This window comes from Fomitopsis serialis (assembly GCF_022376445.1).
Source record: "Fomitopsis serialis strain Sig1Antser10 chromosome Unknown B0H18scaffold_72, whole genome shotgun sequence".
Lineage (NCBI taxonomy): Eukaryota > Fungi > Basidiomycota > Agaricomycetes > Polyporales > Fomitopsidaceae > Fomitopsis > Fomitopsis serialis.
Window position 1 is genome coordinate 87,333 of NW_025955032.1, and position 19,824 is coordinate 107,156.

Genomic DNA, 19,824 nt, shown 5'->3' on the forward strand with positions numbered 1-19,824 from the left:
GTGAGTTCGTATCAATGCATTCCATAGCGGGCCCGGGATCGAAGGCGTTGCGAGAGACATCCAGACCGTAGTTCAGATCGCTAGAGACATTGGCCAAGGAACAGACCGTTGTCCGTGCCACGGAGATGTGGTCGTAGAAGTCTGAGTACTGCTTCACGACACTGGGGGCCTGGAGATCAAAATAGTGATGGACCCAGTGTCTGCGACCGCTCACCAGCGACAAGAGGGCTGCTGCTGGTAACTCAACGATGCTCGATTGGCAACTGGTGTTGTCAAGAGGGGGGCGAGATCTGAATCGGAGACGTCCTCCTCACGAAAGGGGGGTGGGGGGGTGGTGTACGGGGTCCGGTTTTCAGCCACCAGCGTGAAGTGCAGTCGCTTTCGTTGAATTTTGTCTCTAGCTACTACATTCTGCACATCTCACTCTAGAAAACATGCATGTGTACTGAGAAGTATGCTAAGTACACGTGTAGGGTCCGAAGTCGACATAAACAAGGAGATCCAGAGGAGGAATTGAATAGTACGAAATGCGCTAAGTCACACGTGAAGCATACGGTCATGTGAGCTACGCGTCGGGTAAGTACGTGTGTTACATGGCGCGTGTCTCACTTGCATCAGTGACGCAAATTGGGCCAAAATGATTTAAAAAGATTACCGGGGATCGAACTAGCAACCACGATACCTACGGCGTCACTGTGCCCACTCCGTCACTCTGGCCTTACCACTTACTCAATATGCTTCCCTATGACAGTCAACGACGCCCCAGACATGACCTACTATGATTATGTGCCAACATGCACAGCGGGCGAAGGGTCAAATCATGGTTTGGCGAATACAATATGCTGTCACAGTGCCCAGAAGTTTTCTAGAAATCATTGAGGGATTCTCAGGGCACTTACAGCCTGCGGTCTCCAATGTCATATAACAGCACTTCGCTGGCGGCATTAGCAAAGGAGCTAGTCACCTGATATTGCCGAAGGAACTTCCTTTATAGGACTTGTACCTGGGCGCTCGTTATCGGGACCCCAACGGGAGCTCTGCCCCCGAAGACTGGGTACCCCCCCCTACCCAGTCTTCGGGGTCTCTGGGATTTGGGAGGAGGACGTCTGGAATTTTGTTATCGCCCCCCTCTTGGGTGTTGTATCGGACTTCGGTGTGGTATAATCGGTGTATACATTGTAGCGTGCGTGCGACGTCACACGTGCGAGGCTGCGAGTCCCGTGACTGACGCGTCGCGACGCGTCGGTCACGAGGAAATTGTTTAATCGCATTCAACAAGAATAGAGTTCTGTCAGAATTCGCCCCGCCCCGGTATAAAAGGCGGCGTGCGCCCGCACTATTCCTCATTCAGTTCCGCCCCGCCTCGCGTCACCGCAGACTCACTCTGTATCACCGCCGCGATGCTCATCTTACCAATTCTCTACTATGCCTTCACGGGTCTCGTCTTCATTGCTCGGTTCAGTGGTATGGTGGTGGTCAAAATTCGTTTACACACCGCACAGCGCTGCATCACGTTCGGAGGCAGCACCGTGTTCTACGGCCCGAAGGCACTGGAGATGGTTTGGTGTCCTGCTCTGTGAGTGTGGTACTTTTGATACTGGCGTTGTGCTCATGCTCGTCAATCGCTGCGCAGCCTGTCACCTGGCAAGCCCCCCGGTGAATCATGGTCGCCGCCGTACGGCGAGGTCCCGGTGACGCCAATTCCGATCTACACCAAGGGGATGCTGGTTCACTACTGGGGACTGGATCAATATCGGTGGTTCCGCGAGGAGGAGGAGGCGCAGGAAGAGCCGGAATGGACCCCGATCGACTGGCTGGCCTGGCGCGTCGAGGTCCAAGGCCAGGTGCTGACGATTGACCCTGTCGAGCCAGTGCCAGTCCCGCCGCCTACCTTCGGTTCAAAGCTCGCAGCGCGGCGCCGCAAAGTGATCCGCAAGTGGGGACGGGTGAAGGCAACGATGCGTTCCACCGCCGCTCGCATCCAGTCCGCAACGTGGACCCGAACCACCAGAATCTGGGCTCTCGGCGCTGGCGTGGTCGCATTCTTCCTGGTAGCGGCTTTGGCCTGTCTGTTGTTGGATCTGCTCATATTCAAGCTGGCGCGTGTAGTGAGGGCCCGACGACGAGCTCGTGCTCCACGACGTGTTCGTCAGAGCGATCTGTACCCGCTGTTCAACGAACTAGTGGGTCCGGATCACGATGCCTGGTACTGGGATGCGCACCGGTATATGGTAGCACCGCGACGAGCCGACTTCCCCGCGGACGACGACTTGCCGGAGGATCCATGGTGGACGGTCTGGAGCGAGCTTGTCGTGCTGCTGAGGCCGGGTGGCGCGCCTGGCTAGCTGGGTATGTCGTTTTTTCCACTGCTGGCTTGCTCATGCTGATGTGTTACTTCAAGTGTCGTACTGGTGACGACGCTAGTTGGCCCGGTGCGCTTCTCGACGCCTCGAATGGTTTGTCTATCTATGTGAGTACCTTTTTCGTCTCGCATAGTTGTCTGAACTGACGGACATCTGGTTGCTCGCAGACAACTTTTCAGTTCACTCGGTACAACAGCCTACACTGCCTCTCTTTGTCTCTCGAATCCTGGTTACGATGGAACGCCCTATCTGGACTTTTTGGATCAAGCACGCCTGTCTCTTGTCTCCTGGATTACTTCATCGATCTGTCTACTCCGTCTCGTGTCTCTTACCTTCGGCTCCTAGGCTTCGTATCTCGCCATCTGGTCCTACATCTCATTGCACAGCAAGTGACCGCCTCTCTTCAAATACCTAGGAACCCCAGGCGACGTCTCTCTCCTACCTGCCCTCATGGCTTCATTACTGGTCTCCTCACCTACGGCTTCTGCACCTCTGCCTCATCTCAAACCTCGTTTTCTCAATTCGCAAGCATATGTAACAAGTATCCACGCAGCAACTTTTCAACCCCGCGTCACCTTCATCTCGCATCTCGACGCCATACAACTCGCAAGAACCCGCACGCCTCGTCTGTCAGCATTGCATCGCCGTTCTAGGCAATATCTAGGCCAGGTCTATCAACGTCCTGCCCGCCCATCTCTTCAATGCTTCATCTTGCCTCCATCTGCCATGCCTTATCTAGTCCCCTGTCTATTCTGTGCTTCATCTAGCCTGCCGCGGCTTCCATGCTTCATCTGGCCTGCCGCGTCTTCCATGCTTCATCTGGCTACCCACCTCTCCCATGCTTCATCTAGTCTCCCTGGTCACCTCCGGTATCTCGCTGTGGACGTCAAGACTCCTGCTTGAGATCCGCGCTCACAGCTTGACCTCCGCTCTGCGCCGTCTTCGGTCAACACATCTCTATCTGTATTGCGCCTCGATTCCCCTCCCCTCACCCGTGTAGCCGCCTCGTGCCCGTACCTTTTCGTCACAGTCTTGCCCCGTTTCTTGCCTCGTCTCGTACCCTGTCTCCCTCTCTCGCCCCTGTCTCCTCCGAGTCGTCTCTCGTTTCGTTACATATTCTTCCGGCGTTCAATGGTAGGGGATGTGCTCTAACACTGGACGCGGTGTTGGGGTGCATCTCCTGTCGGCGGCGCGATGGCAGCTGCTCATTACTGCCGGACGCGGTGGTAGTGGGTGGCTCTTGTCCTAGTAGACAGTCTCTTTGTCACCGGTCTTGGGTGCCTGCCTGTATACATCTGGAATTGTGGATAATTGATCCATTTAATGTCTTATTCGGCTTGTTTGCTTCGCGCGAGATGAGTAAGAACATCGTTTTGTCTAGTCAATCCCAGTGCTTAGGCCTGACATCGTGGATGGTGTCGCAGCTGGGGAGGCAGTCTTGATGGATGTCATTGACCGGGTCCGCTTCTTTCTTATGCGATGATGACATGGTGCGACCAATATTTGCTGGAGCTGTGTACTTTTAACGTCGTCAACTGTCTCGGAAACGGCTCATACATGGTATGTTCACAGCACTGGCACTCCCGGAAACCAGGAGGGAGTCGCAGGACTATGTTACACACAGTGCGTGCCGCCCCCGCTGGACTCCAAGGCTGAGCGTCTTCACTTAAAGTCTGCCTCTAATTGTGACTCTGCTGCACGGATTGTCATGTATAAGAAAAAAACATTGTCGACGTTTATGCGGCCGCGCCCGGAAGAAGGCCACGTGGTCAGTGGACGCGATCCTAAGTTGTTCCCGTTTTGGACAACTACTTCAACGTTGCCACAACCACAACCGCATTGTTCTCCAAAACAAGTATCTGACTTTGAAAATACGTGGCCCAGGTAGTAAACATGGCCAAAGACGAAATATTTACCGTTCATGCCGCGTCCCTCCGTTCTCTGAGTCCATTGACCATTCCACCCTTCAGTACTTGTCCCAGGACCAAATACTCCTCCGTCAAAGAGGTATTTCTGTAGGGTCTGCCTCGGGGAGACTACAGTGTCCCCGCACATTGATTCCTCTCTATTTCTTGGGCCAAGATGCCGTATAACGATTCTGACGCCTATCCAGCTATGATTCCCTTTACCTCGTTGCCCACGGGCCCAGCCCCGAGGGACACTCCTTCTGGGCGCGAACTCCGCATAACTGGTACGTTGAACACCCGCAAGCCATGGCGAATGCACGCTGACACCAAGATCAGCTCTCTGCAAGCCTCACTCGATGCCTACCGAGTCGAGCGTGCACACTGGCGGCGTTCTCAGCAGCGACAACGGCATCCAGTGGCGGAGGCACGAGGACTGGATCAAGGAGCAATACCGCGACAAAATCGTGTGGAACTTCGACCCAGCGAAGTTTATCCAGGCTGTCTGGGGCTTTGGACGCGAGGATGTGCCACCGAGACGATTCACAAGCGCGGGAAGACCTAGCGAAAGCTCCGCACCGCCCTCCTTCGACAAGGTGTCCCTGCGTGGTTACATACTGGAGCGGAGGGAGAAGAAGTGTTCCGTTCCGCTGGCAAAGATAGCTAACGGGCTGCTGGACCAAATGTACGGTGCAAAGAGCGACCGGCAAGGCGAACATCGCGTGTTACCGGCGCGGTTCAGGAGGCGCGACACGAAGTACAAGGACGAGAGGGTAGATATGACCTTCAGCACGGGGGAATTAACTCGTGGAAAGTGGCCGCAATGGGACTTCGAGGCCGCTTTCTTGGAGGTCAAGAAGACGAAGACTGGCCCTGTACTGAGTCGCACGGAGCTACAGCTGGTCGATACGGACGCATATCGTGTCGCGGAGACATGCAAACGCAAACGAACTTCTGCAGAGGACGGGACCGAACTGCCGAAGGCGAAGCGAGCACGGTGTACGCCCTTGGATGACTTGGACGCTCCTGCCGCCGAGGACACACAGGCTAAGGAGGACACTCCTATGCGGCCTCAGGAGTTCGACCTGACGCACAACGAGGCACAAGCGGTGCGATACATGAACCACATGATGTCGTCCAACGTGCGGTCGTTCGGGATAGGCTGGCTGGTCGAGGACACCAACATGTGCCTGTACTACGGCGATCGCATGGGTATCGTAGTGACGAGGAAGTTCAGGTTCCTTCACGATGAACGTGAGCTTTTCGTGAGATGCATCGCGGCTATGGGCCAGGCGGACGTGCACGGTATGGGGATTTTCCCTGATCTGCATTTTCCGGAGAACAAGCAGAAGGAGACGGAGTTTGAGCGGTACGAGGGCTCTCGGCTGTGTATAACGGCGCGGCGGCCTGATGCCTCTGAGCCCGAGCCGTTCGAATTCGACGTCGACGTCGACGGCAAGACGAGGTGGATATACACACAATTTGGAGCGCTGGGTCGGGGCACAAGCATCATCCCAATTAAAGCGACGCCGAAGACGAACACGTACAGATGCTTCAAGACTGACAAGCTCGTAGCGAAGATATCCTGGCCAGATGCGCTGCGCTCGGCGGAGGACTCCCTCATTATCGCGGTGCGTAAAAGGCTGAGCGAGGCGAAGCGGCAGTACCTACCGCACATCGTGGACCTCAAATGCTCCGTGACGCGTACGATCGAGGAGATGAAGCTGCCTCGGGCTGCGATGGGCCTCGACCGTGATGAGGCCGACGAGCGCGTCTGCCGGGTGCTGGTAATGCAGTGCTACCAACGGCTCGAAGCGGTCGAGTCCGTTGAAGATTTTAAGAAGGTGTACACTGACGTCGTGCGAGGTGTGTGCTAGTATCGTTGTATCTAATTGTTGCATTTGACTGACCAGAGTTGTAGCTCACTATTGGGTATGGACGACGTCGCGCATTCTGCATCGTGATATCAGCACGAACAACATCATGTGGATCCGCATCGACGGCAAGCTGTATGGTGTTCTTTGCGACTGGGATCTCGCGGAGGAGAACATCGACGGTAACATTCCGACGACGCGCGCTCACGAGTGTGCTGGCGCCGAAGAACCACCTGTATCCGCGTCGAACACATCGGCTGATGACACCACAACGACGGCCGACGCAGAGCCCAAGAAGCCAAGGTACCGCACCGGTACGGGGCCGTTTATGGCGGTGGATTTGCTGCGCGTCGGGCCGCCGCCGTTTCATTTGTATCGCCATGACCTCGAGGCCTTCTTCTATGTGCTTGTTTACGTCTGCGCTGTGCTCAACCTGAGAAAACGGAAGTTCGGCCACCTGAGCGGTTGGGAGCGCGAGACACTGGTGGAGATCGGTTTCAACAAGAAGAACTTTCTCTCGAGCCTCGACGTATACAGAGCGACGTTTCGCGACTGCGATCCGGCGTTCAAACCGCTCATAGCCCCCAAGAGCTGGGTATGGACTCTCTACAAGCATTTTGGCAAGGTGGAGACCTGGGCCGTACTCATCCTGCGGCTGCACGAGGAGGCGCGGATGGGAGATGACCTTGATGTGGAAGAGATTACAAAGCTCGAAGAGCAGAGGGATGAGGAGATCACTTATGCGAGGTTCATGGCAATCTTGGGTGCGCCGGAGGATGTTCCAGATGCCGACGCTCACCGGGTTGCGGCGCCGTAATGGCGTTGAGCGGTCCCGTAGGGAGTACCCGGCAACTGTAGTGAAGGACTCATTGCATCGTAGTGGGCTCCAAGTCAGATGCACACTTGTCTTGTATCTTGTCCCTTTTCCGAGGTTCGCTCTGGATACTATGTACTATGTAGACTATTGGGCGACACGAATGCGATTTCCTGATGAACAGTGACACCTATGACAGAACGTTCCTCCGTCCTTCGTTACCCATTCTAAGTGCTCATGCTCAATTCAACGCGATTGAAATGCGTGCAATCCATACCGAAGCCCTGATCTTGCGTGGATCTCGATCTGAGATCGTCTTTTGGCTGTGGCTCCGTTGAGGCGGATGGGTCGGCCTCTGATAACGACCAGCAGCATCCCGGAGGAAAGCCAGCGCTGGGGCTGGCCTCGTCAGCCTCCCGCCCACCTGGGCTCTCTCCAAGCTCTATCTTACCGTTCGGCGGACGGCTGACAATGTCAGCCCTCGCTCCGGGCCAGCAGGATATAAACCGTTCTCAACGCTATCCAGCCTTCTCCAGTGAACGTTTGAACCCCCGCCATCCCGCCTCCGGAAAGCACTACAGTCCTATTCTACCATCGCCAACTAGTTCACTGCCATCATGCCGATCGTATCCTCCTTCTTCTTCGCTGCCTTGGTCTTGATCTACGCTGCCTTCAACGGCAAGGACGTCATCCTCGATGGGCTTGGCAAGGTGCAGAATGCCATGGACGTGGCGTTGCAGTCCTTCCAGCTTCCCATGCTTTCACTCTCTGTGTGGGACTATGGGCCACCAACGCCGCCCGGCTCGTCGCTCGAACTGCACACGATCTTCGGCGAAGGCGAGTACACCGCGGGCGAATACCTGGACTGGTACGTCTCCAACGGGACCTCCACCCTCTGGCCTGGCGACGCTCCCTACAACATCAGTTCCCTTGACTGGTTCGTCGAGGACGACTACACGCCATCTGGTCTCTCTGGTTCTGGCCTTGGTCTTGCGCTGGACTCTGCTGACGACCTGAATGGTGCATCCTACCTGAACGCGACCGACCCTCGTCTCCGGTGCTACATTGACGTCGACTTCCGTGTCCTTCCGTCAGCCCCTTCGAGCTCTACTGTCGGTACTGCGTCCTCTACGGACTCGCCCACGGAGTCCCACACATCGGAGCCCGAGTCGTTGATCACTTCGTCAGCCACCGCGGTCAGCGAGACTACCACGACGGCAAGGTGCTTCATCGGCGCAGAGTACGTCGCCTCGGCCACTGGCTCGTTCGTTCTCCCCACCTCCACCGCCGTATCGGAGCCCACCATCGTCTACGGCCCCTCGCCTTCTTCGGCCTCTCCTGAGCTCCGTTCTGCGGTGCCGTGCCCTACGGCCCCCGTCGACTCCTTTGTTCCCGAGGAGGGCGGCAAGCAAGACACTGGATCTGGCTTGTTCTCGTTCGTCTTCGCGTGCTTGGAGGCCTTCCGCGAGTTCCTCGGTGCGCCTCAGCACAAGTTCTACCCCATCATCGTGCTCCCCGTCCCCGCCCTGTTCGCGTGGTGGCTGGACGGTGGGTTCGAGAAGGAGGCTGACGACACGGACGACGAGCAAGAGCCAGTCGAGCAAGAGCAGCACAAGCGTGAAGGCAGGGACAAGCACCTGAGGTGCGTGTTTCTGGACTTGACCTGTTTGGCGTTGGGTGCTCATACAGGTCGGCCGCGCCGATACTTAGCTTCGACGCTGCCCTTCGCTCTTCTGACTCCGACAGCGACTTCGAAGTGTACGTGTCTTCCGATAATCCTTGTGTGGCATGTGTTCAACTTTTCCCTAGTGAGGAGGATTCCTTCGTCGCAGCTGCCACATGGGCTGGAGAGGGTATTAACTCCTCTGTGCCCTTTTAAGAGGTCTCTCCACTTCCCCAATCCTTGCATGGTACGTCTTCGCAGATTGATGTCGCGTCAGTATAACATTTACGCCATTCTAGTCTGGTTTCGGTCTCGGTTTCAATTTCTATCTTCACGCATGGCTGCCTCTGTCTAGTCTGGATCGCAAGAACATTCCCAGCTCCTCTACCAACCATTTCCTGCCTCGCCTCTTCGCCTCAATCTGCAAGAACTCCGGTATCTGTCTATCCGTTAGTCCATTCATCATCACTTCCTGCGTCCCCTCACACTCCTTGCAAGTCAAGTCTGCAAGAATTTGAAAATGCTCCACTCTGCGAACGGCTCTTCACTGTCTCTGGGTCGTCTACAAGCCATTTTGGTCAAGCTCGGTCGTATTTCTCTGGTTTCCTTCCCTGGTTCAATCCTCGTCCCCCCGCTGCTACCCTCCGGATCTTCGATGCCTTTCTCGTCCAAGCCCCCTATGGTATATCTGCGCAGCTATTCAGGACGACCTCTAGTAGTGGATAATATGCTCTCTCGGCGGTGCTCCTCCTCTCACGCTGCGCGTTGCGCCGGATTGGACCAGCAACACTACCGCCGTCCACTCGCCGTCGTCCGTCCTCGCTCGTCACCAAGTCTCAAGCTCAAGCCTAGCTTCGATCAACGAGCCGCGTGCAGGCTCAGCTCGGACGTTGGTCCGCACACGTCCAAGTCGCGCCAGCTCGGCACCCGAAGCACGCTAGAGGCTCGCGAGGATTCTATCCACGTCTCGTTCAGTGAAATCATGCTCCGTGACAGTCGACCGGGACGTCTATCAACGACGTTCCGGGCGACGCGCTCATCAGCTGTATCGGTTCGAGACTCGCTCGCTGCGCCATATAACCCTAGTAAGTTTCTTCCATGCCGTCTTTGGAATCAGGCTGACTGGGGAGAAGTTCTTTGGGCAGGAGGACAAGGATTGGCTTCGTTACGGATTCATTCAAGTTGGGTAGGGCGGGATGAGATAGGGTATGGGTTGGGAGACCGAGGAGATGTGTCGAGGAGAATGATTTGTATTCGCCTGGTGTACAATTTGATGCGTGGTTTCAGAGTCAGAATTGCTCGCGCCTGAGATCCTGCGTGATGTTACGGAACTACAGCACTTGCCATATTTGGATGAAAGCTGAAAAAAGCGCCCGCCATGGCACGACGTACTGACCTACGAGTCCGAAACACACTGGCATCCCCGTACAACCTCACTGAAGCTGACGGTCCGTGCGTATCGTTCGTTTATTTGCAACGGAAACAATTGCAGCGATGGCTAGCAAAGGAGGAGCGTACGGCTCTCGCGCCAATGACACCGACTTCCGCAAGAAATGGGACAAGGAGGAGTACACGGAGAAGGCCCGCCAGCGAGACCAGGAGGAGAAGGAGCGTATGCAGGAGAATGAGGAGCGGCTCAAGCAGGGTGCGTGATTGCGCTGTGTGCACAGCCGTCCCGCCTCACTAAAAAGCATCGTCCAGGCAAGAAACCGCGCAAGGGCAAGCGGGACGACCTGCCCAGGCCTACCGAGCTCATGAAGCGTCGGGAGGGCTCGCTCGAGCTGGAGAAGAACCTGAATAAGACCATGGTCGTGCAGAATGCCGGCACGCGTGGCCCGGGAGTTCCTGGCTTCTACTGTGAGGCATGCAATCGTACATACAAGGACAGCACAGGCTACCTGGACCATCTCAATGGTCGTGCACGTACGTGTCGTTATTCTAGGGACTATAATTTACTTTCCACTGAACCGATGGCATCGTAGATTTGCGCGCTCTGGGTCAGACAACACGCATTGAACGGTCGACAGTCGAGCAAGTCCGCGCGCGTATTGCCTACTTGCGGGAGAAGACCAAGGAGGCGTCGTCCGCGAAGTCCTTTGACTTCGAAAAGAGATTGACTGAGGTTCGCGAACGCGAAGCCGCCCTACGAGCAGAGAAGAAAGCGGCCAAGAAGGCGCTGCGGGAGAGAGCACGCGTGGAACTTGTCAAGGATGCGACCGGCGACGAAAGCGGGATGATGCAAATGATGGGCTTCAGCGGGTTCGGCACGTCCAAGAAATGACCACCCCGACAACTGTAAGCATAGCGCGAAAGCAGATTGTATTTCTAGATGCACAGGATGTACTACAGTTTCTCTCTTCTTCGTTCTTCCTACGCTAACCAAATATCTCAAGGCCACGCCAATGACAGCACGAACTTGATATCCGCGACCTCTTGCTCCTCCTCGATCAGCACCTTCTGCGTCGGCTTCCTTTTGCTCACGTCGACCGGCACGCTCCTCACGGTCTTCTGGATGGTATCCGCGTACTCCCGCATGGCCTCCAACAGCTCTGCCCCTGTGCCCTCCTCGAAGGCGTAGAAGACATCGACATCATCCGTCGCCTGCAGCCCCGCGCGCTTACGCATCTTCTGGATGCGGTTGGTGAGCTCGCGCGTCAACCACTCGTTTTGCAGCTCCGCATGCACTTGAACGTCGAGTCGGATCACGACGTCGTTGTCGGTATGCGTCGCGTACTGTGCTTGGCCTTCCACCGGCTCCGGGAGGTCGATGTAGCGTTGTACTGTCAAGTCGCCCTCGACGAGCTGGATACCGTCTACAACGATCTTGCCCGTCTGGACGTACGACCGGACATCGTCGCTGGCGACTTTAGGGAGGGCATTCTTTACCCGCCCCAAGTCCTTCCGCAGCTTCTTGCCGAGGGTGGCCCAGTCTGCGACCGCGCGGTAGCGCACGCCGGCGACGTGCTCATCCGATGTGAAGACCACGTTCCGGACGTTGAGCTCCGACTCGATGTAGCGCTGGAGGCTACGCGCGTCATCCAGGTACTCCTCGTCTGAATGGAAGACGAGCAACTCGCGTAGAGGGGTCTAGCAGGCCTTGTCAGTTCGGCACAAGAATGGATGGTTCGAGACGTGTACCTTCAGCGAGAGGTTATGCCGCTCGCGGACGTTGCGAGTGAGCTCGATAACGGACTGCATGCGCTTGACTTGTCGCTCGATGACAGCGTCGAAGTACTCCTCCTTCACCTCCGGGAAGGCGAGGAAGTGGATGGAGCGGACGTCTGCACTGGGGTCCTCGGGGATGAACGGTCGTAATGCTTGGTAGAGGTTCTCGGTCACGAATGGAGTGTAAGATGACTGTGTGTACTTATGGTCAGTACGGTGCTATCAAAGACACGGAGATCATACCATTGTACGGCAGAGCGTGAAGAGGGTCTCAAAGAGGGTATTGAGGGCTGCCACCGTATCATCCTCTCCGTCCTCGCCCTTTAACCGTTTCCGGTTGAAACGGATGTACCAGTTGGTCAGTTCATCAACAAGGTCGAGCAATCGCGGGAGGATGGTGTAGAGCCGGTAGGCGGCCATCTCCTCACGCACGAGTTTGATGAGCGACTGGCAACGAGCGAGGATCCAGCGGTCCATGACGTTGGATGAGACGGGCGCGTGCGCATCATACCGGAGGTCGCGGTCGAAGGTCTTCTTGAGCAATGCGGCTTGCCCGAGGAAGAAGCGTTGTGAGTTAAGCCAGGGGAGAAGGACGCGGGAGATCACTTCGCGGACACCCTCCTCACGGAAGCGGAGGTTGTCGCCGCGCACCACAGGCGAATTTACAAGGAACATGCTGGATTCGTCTTTGGTTAGTTTTGAATGAAGAGAACGTGCAGTAATTAACAGTTACCGTGTGGCATCTGCACCGTACTGGTTGATGATGAGATTGGGGTCGGGGTAGTTCTTCAGACTCTTGCTCATCTTCTTCCCATCGCTACCGCCGAACACAGTGAGTCAAGGGAGTGGCGAAGAAGCGGAATAAAACTTACGCAGCGAGAACGAGACCATGAACAATGAGGTTCTTCCAGGGTGCAGTGCCAAACAGATGTGTCGACAGTACCAGGAGTGTATAGAACCAACCTCGTGTCTGATCGATACCTTCCGACACGAAGTCGGCCGGGAAGGTGTTCTGGAGCTTGTCCTTGTTCTCGAAGGGATAGTGGATCTGTGCGTAGGGCATGCTGAAGGAAACCGAACGTATGAGTAATAGCAATCATAGCTATTGGAGTAGACATACCTTCCGGACTCGAACCAGCAGTCAAAACCTCCTCGACACGCTTGAGTTGGCCCTTGCCCTGTTTTGAGGGGATGGTGATGTGGTCGATCTTGTCCCGGTGTATATCGGTGATGCCCGTTACACCGGACAACTTCTCGAGCTCCTCTATGGAGCCAACGCATACTATCTGCGATGACACAGTCAGCATGCTTGCATCGCGGAGCGAAATCAAACACTCACTTCCTCCAAGTCTTCGCTAGCCCACAGCGGGATGGGAGTACCCCAGTAACGATTCCGCGAGATGTTCCAGTCTCGCGCGTTCGCCAGCCAGTTGCCGAATCTGTTGTCACCAACGTTTTGTGGTACCCTGGGGCGGCCTCTGATCAGCTATCCATTGCTACACCACCATTCTAGCAACTCACCATCGCGTCTGCTTTTGTTCGCAACGAGCTGGTCGACAATCGGGGTCACACGAACGTTCCACACCGGGATGGCGCGGTAAATCATGGAGTGCCCGAGCGCCAGCAGAACGGATACGAGTGCTTCAACGTTGACTGGACGATCAGGCGGCCCTTCTGCTTAGCACCTTCTGGATGTCCTTATCCGCACCTTGACGTTCTGGCCGACGAAGTCGGGAACCTGCTCGGTGAAGCGGCCCGAGTCGTCATCGGGCAGGGGGCATCTCCTCGGCGCTGAGGATGCCATTGGCAAGCGCGACGCGGTGATCGTCTTCACCGAAGGCGGGTGCCTGATGGACGATACCTGTACCGTCTGCGCTCGTGACGTAGGTGTCATTGACGACGCGGAAAGCGCGGTCCTCGTACTGCTCGTTGTCAATACGATGTTGAGCATGATAAATGGCACGACATACCTGCTCAGTGAAGTATTCAAAGAGCGGATATATCTCCAATTTTTCATATCCACACCCTTGAATGTGCCAAGCTTCTTGAATTTGGCTTTCTTCGGGTCCTTGTACAAGGTAGTAAGAGATTTTCGTGGAGGATGAAATTCTGGTCGCGCTCTTCGTCATAGATTTTGACGTAGGTGAAGTCAGGGTGCACGCAAAGGGCGAGGTTGGAGGGAGTGTCCAAGGCGTAGTTGTCCAGCTAGAAGAGAAGTCTTGCGGTCGTTACCAGTGGAAATGCCACGGTGACTGATGATCATAACGGATGCACAGCAGGCAGAATCGGATTGGCACGTACCGGCAGGATCGCTGACGTCTTTGTAATTTTGACCAGCCTCAAATTGGACAGAGGCGTCAGGCAGCCAGTCGAGTAAGGCATGACCTTTAATCCCGGTACACCATCCCCTTCTTGTATAGCTCACTGAATGCCCACCAGACCTTCCATGAAACTAGTGTTAGCGTCTTGTAGTCGTTGTCGAAGTCGATCCAGCGGCCCATTCGCTCGACCGTGCGGCGCCATTCCCCGGCATATCGCATGACAATGGAGCGGCATTCAGCATTATATGCGGCGATGCCCATCTTCATCACGTCTTCGCGTCCGGTGATACCGAGTTTCTTGTCGATCTCGTGCTCGACGGGCAATCCGTGTGTATCCCAGCCAAAGCGCCGACTTACATGGTAGCCATTTGCGTGGGCATGCCGCGTAACGATGTCCTACAGCATCAATGAGTAACAATTCCGAGTAGAAGTCGAAGAAGGAGGCGGTGATGAATGAGAAAGCGGGGGTCGAATAAATAAGCGTGTACGGACTGGCGCGATGTAGATGCGTTGTGTAGAAGTGGTTTGTTTATGTTTTGGGTCGTGGTAAAAGCAATGGTGCAGACACGACCTCGTGAAACGTACCTTGATCGTACCGGCAAGCAGATGACCGTAGTGTGGCAAGCCAGTTGCAAATGGTGGACCATCGTAGAAAGAGTATTCCGGTCTCCCTTCGGAAAGCTTCAAGCTCGTCTGAAATGCGTCAATCTCTCTCCAATATTCCAAGACCTTCTCCTCCTCCTTGGCGAAATTGAACGGTGCAGTCACTTTCGGAAAACATAATGATCATTGTTCAGGTCGTAAGACACAGTGATCGATACTTACGGTCGTGCGGAGGAAAAGGCATGATTTCTGATCGACCTCTCCCACCTTCTGGGTCAAGGAAATACGGAGAAGCTCCCTTGAGATGAGTGTTTAGCACAGAAAGTGTGATGATCTGAGTCTGACCAAAAGTTGACTCGAGCCCTGAAGCGATCGTCAGGCGATCGTGGATAGCAAACCAGACGCCCGTACATAATTACTTCCACGTGATCGCGATCAGCGCTCCCCGACCGCCGCCCGACTGTTTCGGACTCTGACTTGCACTCTGACCAACAACGCCCACGCATTCCAAGTACTACGAAGAACTGGTCACTCCTGACAGGATCACAACCGGGTTGATGGATATCATACTCATCTAAGCATCACCGCAGCTGGTTAGTACTGACTGCTTAGTACCGTAGTCTTTGTGCTCAGGCTTCAGCCGGTTAGGAGACAACACTGTATCGGCCGCACGACTTCTGAACGAATCATAGTCATGTCTGCGTATAATTACGTTGACACGCCAAATCAGAATTTGGTGCGTGGGCCGATGCGTATTGCAAGATAACAGCTCACCTGTTGACAGGTTTGCTGCATCTGTCGGTGTGTGCCATCTCACTGTTCGCAGATCCAGACGTTGACGTGAGCGAAGGTCGGCATTCGTTGACCCGTGCACCACTCGGACATGCTGCCATACCTTTTGCTACGAATGCATAGCTCGGGCGATTGCCATATCCGCCCAGTGTCCCGTAGATCGCTGCTCCCTCAGCATCCGCGACCTTGCTCCAGCCGATCCCTTAATCCGTAACGTACACACCAGTTTAATCATTTCTTTTATGCTGCAGCTAATCAATGCATACAGCTCGTGGATGAGCTCGTCGTGGAGTGCCCGCATAAGGACGAGGGATGTTCCCACACATGCCAGCGAATGCTACTCCCCGTGCATTTGAAAGACTCCTGCAAGTACGTTGAGGTACCGTGTCCTGATGGCAAGTGCAGCAAAGGGATACTCCGTAGGGATCTCGCATCGCACACACATGCCCAGGACAGCTCGGCAACAGGGGACGCGGGGCGAGCTTCTGAAGCAGACTTCGCCACCCAGGGATCCTCTCAGAATTCAGTGGAGTCATCAGGAGCCGGCCTAGTTGACAATGCGTCGATATCCGATGGCGTTTCTCTAGCATCTCGAAAGGACACAAGTTCGTCTCACGAAGCTATCGAGGCGGAGAATGCCAGACTCCGTCTCCGACTCTCGGCCGTCGAAGGCGTCGTGAACACGTTACGATTCGAACTACAGACTGTCCGACGTGCTCTGGGTCCATGGTACAGCGTTGAGGATAGCGATCAACGACGTGGATGGGGTAGCACCCTTCAGCACCAGGGTCGCACCGCCGGGGACCCTACGTCCTCCACGCCTCTTAGTGTCGACCCGTCGGCCATGTCATCAATCCGAGACGAGAACGCATCAGCCACATCTCCATCCGCACCTCCTCAGGCGACTTCACCAGTCATCCCCACAACCTCCGAGCTTGCAGCCCGTAGCGATCTTTCATCTTACTTCCCTCCTGCAGAGGATGAAGACGTCTATTCGCCCGACTTCATCCGCGCACACAAACTCCGGGAGCAGGCCCCAGTCAATCTCGCGATCCTTCTTACCCTTCGGCGACCCACCGCCCGCATCTCTCAGGCACGCAGCGCATTCCTTTTCGCAGTCTCAATCGCCTCGGGTGGCCTGAGCCACCCTTACCCGCCGCACACGTTCAGTCCTGCGGCGTACCCCTCCGTCTCTGCGCCGCCGCATCCTGACCCGGGAGTGATCTCCATCCCGCCGCTCGACCCGAGCGTGCCTCTCCCGAATACGCTTGCGTCCCTACACGGCTCTATCGCCTCGCTCGCGGGTGCGCTCGGTGCTTTAGCGACTACGCGTGCGCAGGACGCGCTGTACACTGGCGAGGAGCTGCGGAGTATGCGGGCGGGCATACACGGTGTGCGCATGCAGGTGTGTGTGTTCACTACGAATACGTCCACTCATGTACTGAAGAGGCACGGTCATAAGCTGCATGATGTGCTCACTGCCCAAGTCGCATCGCGGGACACGTCGACACAACCGCTCAACGGGAGCGTCGGCGGTACCATGTCAGATAGTGTGGGACCAGGAGGCGTCCCTTTGCCTGGAGGTCTTCTACATGGACGGCATATGGTCCTCGCCCCTTCGGAGCACCTGCTTTCCCGCATATGCCGGGAGGCTTTACGAAGCTTTGAGAGAAGAATTAAATAAGCAGAAGGATAGATATCAGACTCGGACGTGCTCTTTAACGTCACAGTATGGTAGTAAAGGGTAGTAAGTGAGACCTCGGTAGTGTCGGACATGCAGCGAATCGCAGCTATGTACTCGTCAGTAATGGTCAGAGTCTGTCCCGCGTACGCAGGGCGAGTTCCTTGGAAGCAATTAGAACAATTCACTGGACTGCGCGGATTCGTATTACTTTACCTACCAATGACCACCTACACTTGCTTTCAGCCATCCTGATGAACACAGGGCAGAGCTGCACGTCACCTCAATCAACGACCAGCTATATACAATGTGCGGTCTGCGTAAGAATCTGTTGCCCAAGACACTGATCACTTTCGGTAGTGCATTGTTTTTGCGGCGTTATTGATGCACATCAGTGATTCGATCGCTGTTGTACACAGCGAACTGGTGACGGCTGGCATCCCAGAGACAATACTTGCAAGAGGCCCATAGCATAAGCTTCGGCGTCATTGGACATGCAGTGTACATGGAAGCGAATGCATATTGACAGTGTCTTCCCCTAGGACCCCATGATAGTGCGGAGGTGCGAACACCGGTCGCTCGGGACGAGTCGATCCAGCGCAGAGTGCATCATACAAGCAGCGTGAAATAGTGAGAAGCAGATCATACAATTACTCGTCTGGAACCTCGATCTCGCCTGCGTCAATCGCCTCGATAACGTCATGTGGTGGCTTGCCGTCGATGGTGCACCCAACCGACTGCGCGGTTCCAAGGATCTCCTTGCAACCGTTGGCCAGCGTCTTGGCCAGAGACTTTGACCGCATGGTCCGTGCAATGTCGACGATCTCGTCGAACGCAATGTTGCCGGAGTGTTTGATATTCTTCTCCTTCTTACGGTCCCGTGGGGGCTCTACACAGTTCCGGTCGGTCAACGTCAGGAGTTGAAGGCAGCATTGTACCACCCTTGAGAGCCTTGATGACGAGCGAGGAAGCAGAAGGGACGACGTCGACCTTCGCTTGACGGTTTTGGATAGTAAGTTGGACGGTCACCCGGAGACCCTTCCATGCGCCGGTCGCCTTTGCGATATCTTCACCGACCTTTTTGGGAGACTAAGATTACGACAGTGAGAAGCGTCTTCGACACGGTGCACGTCACGTACAGACCAAGAGGACCAATCTTGGGTGCAAGGGCTGAGGAGGCTCCGACCTCACCACCGGTTGCCCGCAGGTAGATGATCTTGATTTCATTGGGGTCCTATTTGCAGGTCAGCGCGCAGCACGGCGAAGACGGCGTCGGCGCACTCACGAACTTGGGGGCCATGGCGGATGGAGGGGAGTTGCGTGGGCGGAGACAGACCGATGGATGAGCAGCGAGCGCCACAGTGTGTAGTCTCGTGTACGCGGGAATTCAAGGTTTGGGCGCCCATCAAAGAGCTGTACAGAGGCGGCAGGAGCCGATGCTCCCGCTACCCAGACTCCTAGCTTCCTCATTCGGCAGTCTGTAGGTCCACGCTCGACCGTCCGAGTCGGTCGCCTGTTCACCGCCTGTGTCGCAGCTCCTCCTCTGCTCACAACGCCTCTCATCGCCGGACTCGGGTGCACGGCGATGGGTGCATGGAGGAAGCTCCTCAGAGGGTCGAAGTGCCCGCTGTGTTCGAGGATGTAGAGGCCGATGTACTCGTAGATCTCATAGGTATGCGCAACAATCTTCGCGAAATACTGTTCTCTCAATTCTACTGCAGCCGACATGATGGAGCGGTTGATGGCCCACAACGACAGGATCCCATTGTCGCCGTACGTTGTCCGCGAGCCAACCCAGCGATGCGTCACCGATCATAGCTTCTCGGACAGGGAGGCCCTCACCAGGTTCCATTCGCGTTCTGCACCTGGAATATCCGTATTAGACTACTTCAGACGCATAGTGAGATTCACCAGAGTCGAGGTACGTCGGGTGTCATTTGCCTCAGTCATGCGAACCCTCACATCTTCAACTGCTCAGCGTGTCTGCCTCCTTATAACCCTGCATTACATCGACCAGATATGCGCCCGCACGCCGCTGTTCACCCTGTCCTCATTGACTTGCCACCGATTCGTCATCGCTGCCATCACTATCGCCAGCAAGACCTTCTGCGATGTGTTCTGTACGAACAGCGTTTACGCGAAGGTAGGCGGCATCCCGGTGGACGAACTCAACATGCTCGAAAGGGAGTTCCTTCGCATGATCGACTGGCAGCTCACGGTCAGTGTCTTCTCCCCGCACATTGATCGCCCTCCGCGTCACTCTCTGTGCCAACGTTTGCTCATTAGGACTGAACTGTACACTGGTTCCCCCAGTGCACTCGTGAAGTCCTCCAAGAATACTACGTCAACCTCGTCCGCACCCACAGCAAAGGCATCTATTACATACCCGCCCCCGAGTCGTCGAGCAGCCTTTCGTCTGACAGCGACACGGACCTTGACATGGGCGGGCCCTCGCGACCTTCCACCCCTGCCACGGAGAGCGCTGCACCCAGCGGAGCCGTCCACCATCCTTATCGACACTGCAACACTGTCTCCCGAGCCTCCGCGGCCCCCACGCTGGAGCAGAACATGGCATTCGCCGATTTCCACCAGTCTTCACAGGAACACCCAGAAAGACACCCAGGATGACACTGTGTATCTCTAC

The 19,824-nt window shown here is 55.7% G+C and overlaps 9 protein-coding genes across 9 annotated transcripts; 7 read left to right on the plus strand and 2 right to left on the minus strand.

Annotated features, from left to right (window-relative positions):
- Nucleotides 1–1,400: 1,400 nt before the first annotated feature.
- On the plus strand, nucleotides 1,401–2,345 carry B0H18DRAFT_1122164 (uncharacterized protein; the record flags this gene model as incomplete). Its single annotated transcript, XM_048034463.1, has 2 exons — nucleotides 1,401–1,576; nucleotides 1,634–2,345. 2 exons carry the CDS (start codon nucleotides 1,401–1,403, stop codon nucleotides 2,343–2,345), a joined length of 888 nt encoding a protein of 295 aa, XP_047889938.1.
- An 8-nt stretch (nucleotides 2,346–2,353) lies between these two features.
- On the plus strand, nucleotides 2,354–3,107 carry B0H18DRAFT_1025770 (uncharacterized protein). The gene has a single exon (XM_048029774.1). The coding sequence runs from the start codon at nucleotides 2,599–2,601 to the stop codon at nucleotides 2,776–2,778; it is 180 nt and encodes a 59-aa protein (XP_047889939.1). The 5' UTR covers nucleotides 2,354–2,598; the 3' UTR covers nucleotides 2,779–3,107.
- Nucleotides 3,108–4,445: 1,338 nt separating this feature from the next.
- B0H18DRAFT_1213547 (uncharacterized protein) lies at nucleotides 4,446–6,958 on the plus strand (the record flags this gene model as incomplete). Its single annotated transcript, XM_048036520.1, has 3 exons — nucleotides 4,446–4,554; nucleotides 4,607–6,133; nucleotides 6,189–6,958. The coding sequence occupies 3 exons, from the start codon at nucleotides 4,446–4,448 to the stop codon at nucleotides 6,956–6,958; spliced, it is 2,406 nt and encodes an 801-aa protein (XP_047889940.1).
- Nucleotides 6,959–7,313: 355 nt separating this feature from the next.
- Nucleotides 7,314–8,959, plus strand: B0H18DRAFT_616762 (uncharacterized protein). The gene is made up of 3 exons (XM_048038795.1): nucleotides 7,314–8,597; nucleotides 8,666–8,713; nucleotides 8,765–8,959. Exons 1-3 carry the CDS (start codon nucleotides 7,573–7,575, stop codon nucleotides 8,832–8,834), a joined length of 1,143 nt encoding a protein of 380 aa, XP_047889941.1. The 5' UTR covers nucleotides 7,314–7,572; the 3' UTR covers nucleotides 8,835–8,959.
- Nucleotides 8,960–10,112: 1,153 nt separating this feature from the next.
- Nucleotides 10,113–10,899, plus strand: B0H18DRAFT_881432 (uncharacterized protein; the record flags this gene model as incomplete). The annotated part of the gene is made up of 3 exons (XM_048040843.1): nucleotides 10,113–10,263; nucleotides 10,320–10,541; nucleotides 10,601–10,899. 3 exons carry the CDS (start codon nucleotides 10,113–10,115, stop codon nucleotides 10,897–10,899), a joined length of 672 nt encoding a protein of 223 aa, XP_047889942.1.
- Nucleotides 10,900–11,006: 107 nt separating this feature from the next.
- B0H18DRAFT_1086495 (isoleucine-tRNA ligase) lies at nucleotides 11,007–15,120 on the minus strand (the record flags this gene model as incomplete). The annotated part of the gene is made up of 16 exons (XM_048032051.1): nucleotides 11,007–11,705; nucleotides 11,757–11,975; nucleotides 12,027–12,459; nucleotides 12,517–12,600; nucleotides 12,656–12,847; nucleotides 12,900–13,069; nucleotides 13,123–13,249; nucleotides 13,301–13,424; nucleotides 13,618–13,705; nucleotides 13,754–13,786; nucleotides 13,809–13,988; nucleotides 14,016–14,035; nucleotides 14,085–14,121; nucleotides 14,186–14,500; nucleotides 14,690–14,845; nucleotides 15,106–15,120. The coding sequence occupies 16 exons, from the start codon at nucleotides 15,118–15,120 to the stop codon at nucleotides 11,007–11,009; spliced, it is 2,892 nt and encodes a 963-aa protein (XP_047889943.1).
- A 69-nt stretch (nucleotides 15,121–15,189) lies between these two features.
- Nucleotides 15,190–17,470, plus strand: B0H18DRAFT_1213551 (uncharacterized protein). Its single transcript, XM_048036521.1, has 6 exons — nucleotides 15,190–15,300; nucleotides 15,356–15,443; nucleotides 15,492–15,508; nucleotides 15,558–15,714; nucleotides 15,768–16,904; nucleotides 16,962–17,470. The coding sequence occupies exons 2-6, from the start codon at nucleotides 15,402–15,404 to the stop codon at nucleotides 17,181–17,183; spliced, it is 1,575 nt and encodes a 524-aa protein (XP_047889944.1). The 5' UTR covers nucleotides 15,190–15,300; nucleotides 15,356–15,401; the 3' UTR covers nucleotides 17,184–17,470.
- Nucleotides 17,471–17,534: 64 nt separating this feature from the next.
- On the minus strand, nucleotides 17,535–18,554 carry B0H18DRAFT_1025784 (60S ribosomal protein L12). The gene is made up of 4 exons (XM_048029775.1): nucleotides 18,466–18,554; nucleotides 18,319–18,414; nucleotides 18,122–18,269; nucleotides 17,535–18,069 (listed from the first exon to the last, which is right to left on the minus strand). The coding sequence occupies exons 1-4, from the start codon at nucleotides 18,478–18,480 to the stop codon at nucleotides 17,831–17,833; spliced, it is 498 nt and encodes a 165-aa protein (XP_047889945.1). The 5' UTR covers nucleotides 18,481–18,554; the 3' UTR covers nucleotides 17,535–17,830.
- A 219-nt stretch (nucleotides 18,555–18,773) lies between these two features.
- B0H18DRAFT_881445 (cyclin-domain-containing protein) lies at nucleotides 18,774–19,808 on the plus strand (the record flags this gene model as incomplete). The annotated part of the gene is made up of 5 exons (XM_048040844.1): nucleotides 18,774–18,852; nucleotides 18,902–18,953; nucleotides 19,011–19,101; nucleotides 19,159–19,398; nucleotides 19,494–19,808. 5 exons carry the CDS (start codon nucleotides 18,774–18,776, stop codon nucleotides 19,806–19,808), a joined length of 777 nt encoding a protein of 258 aa, XP_047889946.1.
- Between the last annotated feature and the right edge of the window lie 16 nt (nucleotides 19,809–19,824).